The 13,048-nt window shown below is 37.1% G+C and overlaps 1 protein-coding gene across 3 annotated transcripts in view; it reads right to left on the reverse strand.

Annotated features, from left to right (window-relative positions):
* LOC108680285 (serine/threonine-protein kinase MARK2) overlaps nt 1–10,341 on the reverse strand; it is an 83,570-nt gene extending 73,229 nt beyond the window's left edge. For all 3 annotated transcript variants that reach the window (XM_018169084.2, XM_018169085.2, XM_018169082.2), the window contains exons 1-2: nt 9,998–10,341; nt 7,557–7,610 (exon numbers count right to left, since the gene is read on the reverse strand). In XM_018169084.2, the coding sequence (XP_018024573.1) occupies nt 7,557–7,610; nt 9,998–10,072 (129 nt within the window). In that variant the 5' untranslated portion in view covers nt 10,073–10,341. The remainder of the gene's footprint in view (nt 1–7,556; nt 7,611–9,997) is intronic.
* Between the last annotated feature and the right edge of the window lie 2,707 nt (nt 10,342–13,048).

Below are 13,048 nucleotides of genomic sequence, written 5' to 3' on the forward strand. Positions count from 1 at the left end.
AGGATCTGATATCAATATATTAAATGCTTACAAGTAATATATCAATGCAAGATTAAATGCATAGAATGAAAATTATTGGAAAAAACTGGATATCGCGACAGCAAATCAGCACGCAAGATGGTAGGTGCGTGTTATACTCAATGCGTGTTATACTCAATGCGTGTTATACTCAATGCGTGTTATACTCAATGCGTGTTACACTCAATGCGTGTTGCACAGAAAAACCGCACGCGTTGAGAGTGCAACACACACAGCCCCCACGCATCATGAAGTTGTAAACGAAGGAGTTATTTGCAACTCCTCAAACTTAACCCTGCTTCAACAGAAAGAAAATATACAAATTTGCTAACAAGAAAAAAACTATCGCATCAAGACTATTATTGAGGTAAAATTCCTCACTATAATGGCAAAAAGCCATAAGCCATATAATGGCAAAAAGCCATTCCTCAATTCATAATGGTAAAAAGCCATAAGGATAATTTTCATTATTAAATCATAAAAACAAATCATGTTTAGACTCACACTGAGAACATTTAGCCAAAAAATATGTCTTGAGGTCACGTACGCTACTCATACGCACGCTACTCACGTGCCTAGTGCCGTACTCCCAAAAATACTTACGAGTTCATAACTTCATCTGTAAAAATCACTGACGGCTCTTATAGGGTGTACGTGGGCCGCTGCGTGTACTTGGGCCGCTACGTGTGCTTACGCCGCTACGTGTACTTACGCCGCTACGTGTACTTACGCCGCTACGTGTACACTCAAGTAAGTTTTGATAGTACGACCCCTTGTTAAGTAAGACGCATGTTTGCCACGGCACGAGTGTTTAAATATCAAACAGGACCGGCACGATCGCCTCTATCGCAATTGTGGATTCTGGATTTGATTATTCTGGGCGCGTGGCCCCAGCACGTTTCTTGAATAGAACACGTTTTGGACAGTACATAAGATACTCGAAATATCGTCAAGGTTTTAGTGAATGACGACCTGCACACAACTTGCATTCAAAAATCGTAAGCGGAACCATGACAGAAATGTAATGCATGAAAATGCGCGCAATAATAAAAAATAACTGACATGTCATGTATACATGTTCTTCAACTAAGACTAAGAAGATACGGCGCATCTTGAATGCTGAACATGCAAGTGGACAAATGTATCACTGATCAGAATTCATAATTGCTGCTGAATAGTTTAATGCTACTCGAATAAATAGCAAGAAATTATTGGCAAAGCAACCGAAGACACACAGCAACAAGGCCAAACAGAATTATTCAGTCAGGGCTATGCGAGGTGAATACACATTATCACTATACAATAATCAATATAATCGTCAAATCATGGAAGCGAATATCATACAAGGCCATCTTGCAATAGAATCATCAGCCCGTATCTGCCTGCCCCGACTGCTACGAGCGGTTCGTACTGTTTTTAATATAATTCAGCCTCAATCTTGCTTGAAATTTGTGTGAAAATTTCAAGCATTCTTGCTCAATTTCAACTTTATCATTCTTGCTCAGAATTTACATGAACATTTCAGGCATGAGATATCAAATCCTGAACCTAGCGTTGGCAACATGAATGATTCAATAACGGTTGTTCGGGTAAAGAGCATATTATGAATAATCATCTAGTAAGCTCTACTTAAACCTAGTGTATCGATAAAAAATATGAAATACATAATTTTGCATAATTATGACGATAAGTTATCAATTAACGCCAATCTCATAAGCGATTACCATCACTATCAACAGCAGCAAATCATCGAACGTTACAGATATCATCGTCATTTACGGTATGACTTAACCATGCACACTCAAAAATGAGTGGGTAATTGTATCCAAATAATATTATTTTCTGTGCACGTAAAAGTAATAAGTCCTGTTGCCGAGCAAAAGTGAGTCAGGATGACTCACACAAGGGTAATAAGTGCTTCGACTGCTATTTGGACAAAGTATCAGTCATTTCTTTGAGTTTACTGGTCGTAACAAAAGTCTCTGAAGACCACGTCACTGAAGCCAGGCATCACACAGAGAGTCTGCATCGTCAGGTCAAACAGACCATGAAGACCACGTCACTGAAGCCAGGCATCACACAGACAGTCTGCATCGTCAGGTCAAACAGACCATGAAGACCACGTCACTGAAGCCAGGCATCACACATGCAGTCTGCATCGTCAGGTCAAACAGACCATGAAGACCACGTCACTGAAGCCAGGCATCACACAGACAGGAGGCCACAGGAGATCAATACAAGACACGCGTCCCACTTAAGCCCTTCTCCCGCCACGACCCACGGTAAATGGAACGAAAATTAAAGCGTTTTATGCATTATGCATAATGTTTACTATTTAATTTAATTTTTAATTAAAAAAAATTTAATTTTAAATTTTTATTTTAAAATTTTTACTATTTAATTTAATTTTAAGCGTTTATGCATAATGTATACTATTAATTTAATAATATATACTCTCAAGTCAATAATGTATACTCTTACGGCACACGAAACTATATAAAAATTTCTTCAAGATTTCATTCGACATATTGAGCGGCAAAGCCGACGTGCTCAATACACGTGCTAACTTTTTAATTAGCCTAAAATTAAAGTGCCTAATTCGTTAAGGTGCAAGATAACTCAAGAATTAACAAGATTCCATTCGACAAATAAAGCGACAAAAATCGACACGCTGAATTCACGTGGTGTGTATTCGATTAGCTTAAAATTGAATCATTTAATAAAAAAAAAGATTAATCATGCAATAAAAATAATGTGGATAGATTTGTGCTAGAAGGTAGGCCTTTAGAGAGGCCAAATTCAACTCATTTCAACATCTCGGCGTGTGTGTACACGTTTTCTTATAAGAAGTTTTATTGCTTGTCATGCATACTGAATTTTCTGAATGTTATTAGAGATGAATTTCAATTTTGAAACCCCAAGGATATTTTCACTCTGACCAGCCTTGTTTATTAGAAGTGATCTTTAAAACAATGGAGGGATCATTCGATTTCAGGTAAGACAGCTTATTTTATTTGCCACACTTCAATTTAGTGACATTAAATTTTAGTGACAACATTTTCATTTATTGGCGTCTGATTTTATTTTCGACATTTCAGTTGAGACATTTAATTTTAGTGACATTTCATTTCGTGGCGACGACTAAAATAATTGGCAAATACCAGGAAAGTAGGAGGCAGTAAATACACGCCCTGCTATTACAGTCTCAGGCGTCGTGTCCTAAGAAGCCATTCAGGACTCGGCAAAAAAACAAAAGTTTTTTTGCGCGGTTGCTGGTTAACAAAAATGTGCGCGACTGTGTATAACAAAAACGTAAGCTGTGACTGCTTCTACTTCGAGGCACCGTTTTATTTTCGCCTACGACCACACGCACGCATTCGTATCTAATTTAACCATGCGAAAACATCCGTGCGTTTGTAAATCCATAGGTATGTAAGTAAACTCACGCACACATCTATACTTATGAAATACAAGAGAAAAAATTAACACCTCCGTACGTTTATATATCCTTACGTAAGTAAACTCACGCAAACAAGCAAATTTATGAAATATGAAATTTAAAAGAAATATTAACACATCCGTATGTTTGTAAAACACATAACACATCCGTATGCGACAACTCACACGCACACATCCATACGAATGTAAACACGACGCCCTCATCCACGCGTTCAGTAGCTGAGCCTTTACCTACTCGCTAACAGTTTGGTATGCCAAGTCCGTCATTGTATACATAGCCTAACCAGCTGTATATTTACTTCACCAGCTTTATATATATAGCTTAACCAGCTGTGCTATAGAGCTAGTGCTTTCTTTAATAACCACGCCTGCGCGAAGCTATGAATATCAGTAATTCAAGTAACTTTCTATTACAATCTTTATATTAACAACGTTCACAATGAAGCAATGAAAAATATCAATATCCTGCTTCAAGATAACTGTGTATACTTACACTCAGAGAAAAATGGATTGGTCATGTTGTTCAAAAAGTGACACACTTCTTGCACGTAGCACTGATACGCCGTTATTTCTGTTATAAGACACGTCGTCAACATGAAAGAGTGAGCGTCGACATGAAGGTTCGAACATGTTCGCCTTCTGTTATTAATTTAGTTTATGTGCATAAAATATAAACATGTTACTAACATGAAATGAAATACCCTGGATCTGTACATGTTGGTGTTCACGGAATAATTTTTTATATGTATATGTGTATAAATATATACAAAGTATACGTGTATATTATAAATAAAAAATATGAGGTGGCAGAATTTTTTCGTTTGAATGAGTACAATTAATGACCAGAGGGTGCATTATAATTTCAAGGAGTCGAAAAATTCTTTAGATGACGTTGGTAGATCAAAAGGCAGATTTAGCAAATAATAATAACATATTAACGATGTTTCGAAAGCAGCAACATCCATTTTCAAGTTCATTTATATAAACACGAGACATGTCGGCGACACGAAAAAAACGCCCTCAGGGTCCTAGAAATACGGGACATGTTTGGGACACGCCCCGCGGTACACATGATCCCCAGCGAGGGGGGAGGGGGAGAGGGGGGGGGGAGTGAGTGACGTCACGGTGGTTGCTGGTGTTGTGGGGGTTACATACATAACCCGGACGCAGCACTCGGAAAATTAAATGGGCCATAATGTCCCAATAGCGACATACTTTCCTACCAACAGCATGAGCAGAGAGCGGACGTAGCACCGACACGCCATTAGCCAGGCCAAACTGAGTTAAAATGACCTACACAAGGATATGAAGTGCATTGCCGTTAGGAAAAAAACTCACTAATTTCTCTGAGTGAAGCTATGGCCAATAGAAGTGATATGAAAGGGCACAGCAGAATTTGTTCTGGGAGAGTTAGAACAGACTACCTTCAACTTGATATTATTCATATAAAGTAGAAAACTTCATTTATATTCTTGATTTTCAAATGTTTGGTAGAAACACACAATTTCATTGATTTGTCTACGCGTAGAGACTAAAAGATGTAATAGCAAATGAATGCAAATTAGCTTTATTATTTTCCGGAGAATCAACTGTTCAACGATTTTTTTCAGTACACATGGAGATTCAATGATCAGCATGATTTATTGGCTTAACTCGACGTTTTTGAAGCAAAGAATAATGAATATATTAACTAGAAAATGTAACACCAATCCACCAACAGATCTGGATCATTATTTCATCACATTAATACAGTTCATCACAATATGAGGATTTCAACACATTCACAACATCTACACTACGGTACATCACAGCTGGTTCACCACACCACCACCATCACAGCTGGTTCACCACACCACCACCATCACAGCTGGTTCACCACACCACCACCATCACAGCTGGTTCACCACACCACCATCACAGCTGGTTCACCGCACCACCATCATAGCTGGTTCACCGCACCACCATCACAGCTGGTTCACCGCACCACCATCACAGCTGGTTCACCACACCACCATCACAGCTGGTTCACCACACCACCATCACAGCTGGTTCACCGCACCACCATCACAGCTGGTTCACCGCACCACCATCACAGCTGGACACACCACCATCACAGCTGGTTCACCACACCACCATCACAGCTGGTTCACCACACCACCATCACAGCTGGTTCATCACACCACCATCACAGCTGGAGCAACATTCAGCTACCGCACCCTGAATCGCTCCAGAAGCTGACACTGCAAACGCTCAACTGTGACATAGACAATCTCTGTACGGTTGCACTTTCAAGATGTGCATGTAACGCAGATCCACGTACACGATTACAGGATAACACAAGCCTTTACTAAGGGCGAGCAACCTACAGCTCAGCCTCAAGGTGACAGCAAGGATTTACTAGAGCTTATTCCTGAGGACCGAGGGCGAGTACACAACCTCACTCGGCACTGACTTCCGTTCAACTGACGTGCGAAAGCCAGCCGACCGCCGCCGCCGCGGCGGCCACAGCCGTACTTGGAAGCCAGTCTGACATGGCGGTCTTGCAAGAAGAACACTGTGTCCTAATATGATCTCCAATAAATAATCTTTTACACTTAAATATACATAAATGCAAGAACTATAGCCTTAAAATAAATTTTATTGATAAACTAATACGGACAAGGGAAATGAAAGCATCCGCGGAAACAATAAGCGCTCAGCCATAATTGCAAAAAGCCACTTGCAACAACAGCCACTTGGCTCAGCCAGCCGAAGAGAGCTCTGGCTTCCAGCCATGTCTCTGAAGCCATTATCTTTCTTTTCTCAGATTTTTCGCGTAATTTCCTCATAGAAGCTGCCAGAGACGGAGGAGTCATTCATGGATGACTAAGGAGGTTAATGCTAGAGATCTGAGGCGTTAGCTTCATAGCAAAAGTATTAATGGACTGGATTGTAGATAAATGCTGAACACAATCCAGGTTTAGAGTATTCAATTTCATTTTTTGGTTGCACTAGACATTATTTACAGCACAACTCGAGATTATTCCGATATCTTTTATACCACTTTACTTCCACGTGATTTTCCTACGTTGTTGATTTTTATTTATTTTTTCTTCATTTTTGCAACTTTGCTTCCGCGTTTCCACGCTAACAAAGAAAAAAAGATAGAAATTTCTCAACGGAACTATCACGGAAAACGTACACATAAAATTAGTATCTACTTAAAATATATCCTCTAACACCACTGTTTATTTATGATACAAAACAAAGGCTTATCAAACAATTATTATCGTTAACAACAAAGCTTCCTGTCGTATAAGGCGTATCCTGAATACATCATTCAATATCATACATCGTCCAAATCACGATACAGTAAAAAGAGTCGATCCATCCATCTTGCAGTTTCACTTGAATTGAAATTTCTCCGTAAAATATAAAAAAGTTGACAATACGCAAATCATCGAAATAATCACCTCACTGGTCAGTCAGCAAAGAATATCGAAAAATTCCAAAACCTGCCAAAAATTCGACAAGCAAACGTCTCCACAGTAGATAATTGACTCAATTTATTTATTGAGAAATCAAGCGGTCCATAGTCCAATACTGTACACACACTTAAAAAACGTACATTTTTTTCAATGCAAGACAAAGCATTGGATTTCGGCACTTTTCAAGGTCGAAAGAAAATATTTTTAAAAACTTTCGCAGCAACAGGAATATTCCAGTCATTCAGCAATAACGACAACTCATACCAGACTTGGAACCTCTCATTAACCTCGGGTTGCTGTTACCGGTTAAAATTTTCTGTATGGGTAACGCGAATGTTATATCGTGCGTAAAATATTCGTCAAATCCGTTCCATACTCCCGTTCCTCTCGCCTAAAGACGAAACAATTTGGAATGGGCATTTCTGTATCTAAAAACTAATTTTTGTAACTAAAAGGTAATTTTTGTAACTAAAAGGTAATTTTTGCAACTAAAAGGTAATTTTTGTAACTAAAAGGTAATTTTTGTAACTAAAAGGTAATTTTTGTAACTAAAAGGTAATTTTCGTAACTAAAAGGTAATTTTTGTAATTAAAAAGTAATTCATGTACTCACTTTTCTGGACGACTGCTGAGCGTGAGGAGTGGAAGAGCGACTCGAGCTCCGAACCTGACATAAATGAGCGATCAGTTCCAGCAATGCAACTCACTCGAGCCGATACTATACATATATTTTCTCACCATGAACATACAAAAAAAATATAACTCAGTACTCACTGCAGTGAGTGACAGAGAGCGCATTTTCTCGTCGACGAAAACGTGAAGTCACGGACGGACAGACAGACGGACATGGCGAGCACAATAGTGCATTTTTTTCACAAATGAGAAAATGCGCTAAAAAGACTATACCAAGTAAAAGAAAAAACACTACAAACATGAAAACTATTCCGACTAATTATACTATATAAAGCATTGCTGCGGTTAGATTCACAATACAATATCGTGCGGGACATAAAAATATACTCAACTCAAAACGTGTTAATGTACAATAAATGTGCCTTAAGGTAAGTTTTCCTGTATCCATGTAACAGACACACAGGCAACCATTAGACCCTTAACATTTTATTTAGCGCAAAATTCAATCATGGTGAGAAATGTGAATATTACGCAGGAAGAAAGCGGAAATTGCCATTCATATCTATACAGGCTGGTATTATCAAAATAATTTTCTCTTTTCATGAAAGAAATGTTTCTGGTGTAAGAAAGTAAATCGAAGAATTAAGAGTTTAAGACTCGTGTATAATTGTAAACAAGTAATTTTGGAGGAACCCAAGAACGACGAGATGTGAAAGATGAACATGAAAGAGGAATCTGGAAGACGAATGTGAAAGACGAATGTGAAAGACGAATGTGAAAGACGAATGTGAAAGACGAACGTGAAAGACGAACGTGAAAGACGAACGTGAAAGACGAACGTGAAAGACGAACGTGAAAGACGAACCTGAGTGAAAGACGAACGTGATTGAAAGACGAACGTGAGTGAAAGACGAATCTTGAAGACGAATGGGTAAATAATGTGAAAATTTGTGTGAAAAGAATGTGAAGACGAATTAGAAATAGGAATGTGAAGACAAATGCAAAAGAAGAATCTAGAAGACGAATGTTAGGACGAATGTGAAAGAGGATTCTGGAAGACGAACGTGAAAAGACGTGTGAAAAGCCAAATGTGAAAAGGCGAATGTGAAAAGACGGATGCGAAAAGACGAATGTGCAAAGACGAATGTGAAAAGACGAATGTACAAAGACGAATGTGAAAAGACGAGTGTGAAAAGACGAATGTGAAAGACGAACGTGAAAGGCGAACGTGAAAGGTGAGCGTGAAGGATGAATGTATTAAGAACGACTGTATTAGAGACGATTGTGAAGCATAAATGTGAACGACGAATTGGCAAAAGACAAATGTGTGGAAGAGCTGTAGCTTCAGAGCAGCAATGTTACTAGAGACGATGCAATAATTCACATGCGTAAGAAAGATATTCTTGTGAAGCTGAAACTGAAGCTGGGGAGCATTGAATGAGTCAGAGAAGGGGGGCGAGGGGTGGCGGAGCGTCTAGGGGCTTTTGATTTCATTTCATAACGTTCATGTCATAACATTACATTCATGTTGCAATGATCTTTCGTCATGATGATGTGCCATGTGTTTTCAGCGAATTTAACTTCCTCTCTTATCAGATAATTTACCTGTATCATTAACAACTGTGAAGATAAGAGCCATAGTCGCACTTCACGCAACATTGCCCTATTCGTCCCTTAATGCAAATACATTCACAGAAAATACTTCATGAAAACAGTGAAAAAAATATAAAACACAAAATTTGACGTATTTTTACGTTATTTAAGCATGTGAAATATAAATTCACGCTTGAGGGTGAAGTAAATCAAACTCTGGTATATATATTTGCACCGCGGGCACTTGTCAAACTTGTGGCTCCTTATCTCTCACATTGAACGAGATCAAATAGAAAATATATAAATAAAATTGAATTTGTTTGCATTTTGGGGGGTTACAGCAAAATTAGTTGAGCGTAGAAACGACACCACAATTTTAGTGGACGCATGGTTCAGAAGGGGACGGTAGTAAATTGCACGCAAAGAAATGAATTAGATTTTGTCCAAATAGCAAAGTACTTTTTATCTCTTGTTGTGGCTACCTGACCCATTTTGGTCCGCGCTACACTGTTTGCTTTTGCTGCGGGTAAGAAAGTGCGTCAATATTCGGACAATGTAATCCATTCAGTTAATCTCAATCAAGATACACAGATGTTGAGCACCGAGCTAATCTCGTTAATCCCAGCTAAATACTCGAGTAGAAATTTATTTCAGAAATACGATTGGTGGGATTGGGTTTTTCCTAGAAGCACATATAAATTTTAAATAGATTAGGGAAAAAATTTATTAAAACTTACCTAATTTCTTAAACATGATCAGTGAGTAGGGTTTCTTTGTAGACATTAAAAAATATTGCATAAATCAAGAAAATAATTTATTATAACTTACTTTATTTTTAGAGACATGGTCAGTAGGTAGGGCCTCTGGGACGGTCTGTAGGGTGGTTCTGACGCTGGCTGACATGGCGGCGTGTTGCTTGAGTTAGGCCACAAAGTTCACTAGGTTTATGAAATGCTAGTCAAGTTCAAAAACCAAATATGAAAATTTGAGCATTGTGCAGAGAATAAGTGAAATGTATTTACTTATGCTGCGTAATACTGGTCACAATCCATCAGCAGTATATATATGTACACTCAATTATGAAACCTAGCATGAAATATTTCAGCAGCTGACTTTAATACAGTAATGTTGATATATCATTCATCTGTAAACACACTCTACTACCAAAAACTGGAGAAGAAATGTAACAAATTAGTCATCAACATTTAAATTGCAATGCATGCCCATAAAAGAATGGAAATATTACAATACATCATAAGTTTATAAGGTCTATATACATCATTGCTGTAAGGTTGGACAATATAAGGACAATAATACCTTGAAAATCTACAAAATACATTTTTAGTATGGCATAGGTTAAACTTTTTTGGCAATTAGTCTCAATTCTCTATGGCATTGCTTCATACATATGTGAATTGTTAGCGTTTCATACACCTGCCATATGAGCATCAACAATTTTGCCTTTTTGAAAGACATAGAGGTTTATCATTTTAATAAGGTTATAGACATGAGAAATTTTGAAATTATTTGAGAAGCACAAAATATTAATTAGCAGTAATAAAAAAAAACAATAAATAAAAAAATATCAAGTCTTTATTGTTAAGAGCAAGTAAAAATTTATAATTTCAAACTGTTTAGTCCTTATTTTGTCCAACTCCTGTATATATATATTATACAGAGGTTTTGTTGGCCTGGTAAAAGAGCATATCAGTGCTATGCCTGCCCACTCTGCTCGTGTTGTGGACAAGCCAGTGTGTCTCCATTTTGATAATATGAACCAATCATTTTTCCAAGAGCATGATGGTCAAATATGAAACAAATGAGAAAGACGAGATATAATGGAATAAATTGTGAATGAGGGAGGAGAGGGTTGAGAGTGGCAGGTGGTGTGAGGGATATTTGAAGATTGCAGTGATTGTTGTGGGTTTTTCTAAGGAGGCAACTTTTGCTGTGATCAAGAGTACAAAGATATGTTGCAGATGTGATAAAAAATATAGTAAACATATAAAATATTGTGTAAAGCATTGGGATGTTAGTTCACAAGCGTTGGGGTGGCTGTGACTCCATAGTTTAGAAGGAAATGAAAAAAGCTGCTCATCTAGCAGTGGATTGAATTAGAGTGAATGGAATAGAATCATACATTACAACTCAGAAGTATAGAATTACCTATGTCATCATTTAAATAGGCCGGATTATAGGAACACATAATTTAATTACAAACATAGAGTTCATCACTAAATGGAGTAGTATTAGGGGATGAGAGAGTGGTAGGAGAAGAATGGCAAGAATAGTTGTGGTTTGTGGAAGAAACCTTAGGATTATTTATATGAACACTAACCACACCAAATATATAAACGTTTAATTTCCTTTTCTAGCATGTTTGCATATTCAATTTGGTTGTTAGGAGATATAATTGACAGTATTTTAACCTCCCGTGAGGTATGATGACAGATTCATTTGATCACTTCGATGTATTTTGCGATTTTATTACAAGAATAACTGTAAAGAAGAAATTTGGTCTCTTCCCTTTCAAGTTCTACAAGTACCATAACCTATACCAGTAAAGTACCATAGATACCAGCACAGCACTATCATACATAGATTACATATTGAATACAATTATTATCTATATCAATGAACAAAGAATGAACTGATTTATAAAATAAAAATTCTCATTAAAAGCACCTATAGCAACTCCTGATAGTATAGGAGCTACCTAGTACCTATAGCACTGTAATTACTTTTATGGCCTCTACAGTTTGTACATTCAAGTTATGACATCCATTATATACATCATCAGACATTACAAAATTCAGATTTCAAAAAATGACAGAGAATAATAGACTGTTAGTATCTCAAGAAGTTATTTCAGATAAAATTTGCAAAGCGTTTTCTTAGCAACATGAAATGCCAGACTATATGTACACAAGCACCATCATTTCAAGGCTGATATTTGGAAATCACAGGGATTAATAACAATACAGTATCTGATATTTTTCATTGAAGAAATCAGGTAAGGACCATTGTTATGGGCAAGATTTTTCATATACTATTTTTGATCTGCCTCCTTCACTTTTGTGGTCCAAAAAATTTAGTTAAGATAGAAAGGATAAAAAATAGGAGGGATTAAATTTGCACTTGAAAAGAGTCGAGAATAAAGTTTGCCACACTTTAAAATTTTAATCAGATTAAATAATAGTTCATTAACAATTGATCTCCAAGTCAAGCAGAACAACTAACATTCATGAATTAATAACAAATCCTGCCATCAGTAAGAGTTTAACATGATGCACACTGCATAAGCTTTTATAGGGAGCAAAATCACATACATGTTCATACACTGAAAGCACCCATGTAACTGAACTTTTCCAAATAATGGTTGGCATTTCAATATACACTTGCCAACTATCTTGTATTAGAAACATTCTGGTAAATTTTCAGGCAGCACTGGCAATCTCTTTGATTAACATGTTGACTACGATTGCTTCATCTTGTACGATCATTTCATTTTTTTTTACTTTTTTTAAGCAGGGTTGCCAGACGGTAATTTTTTCCGGACAAATTCCATGATTTAGTTTTTTCTCAATTACTTTGGCTGGCTAAAATTTATGATAGGGGTACAACCTAATTAAATTTTAAATACTGCAAAAGAAAATAAATGGAATTTTTATAGCAGAACCAATAAATAAACTAGTATACCATAAAATGGGGTAACTTAGACCACTTTTTTTTATAAATGATGCCATTTTTTTACTAGCTAAATTAAACTTGAATTGAAACATGCAAAATACAGGTCTATACTCTAGCTTCACTCACCATAAATTGCTGGCTCCTGCCTCTCATAGTCTTTATGTAATTTCAAAAAAAGTGATGGTCTTT

Source organism: Hyalella azteca, unplaced genomic scaffold, assembly GCF_000764305.2.
Source record: "Hyalella azteca isolate HAZT.00-mixed unplaced genomic scaffold, Hazt_2.0.2 contig9045, whole genome shotgun sequence".
Lineage (NCBI taxonomy): Eukaryota > Metazoa > Arthropoda > Malacostraca > Amphipoda > Hyalellidae > Hyalella > Hyalella azteca.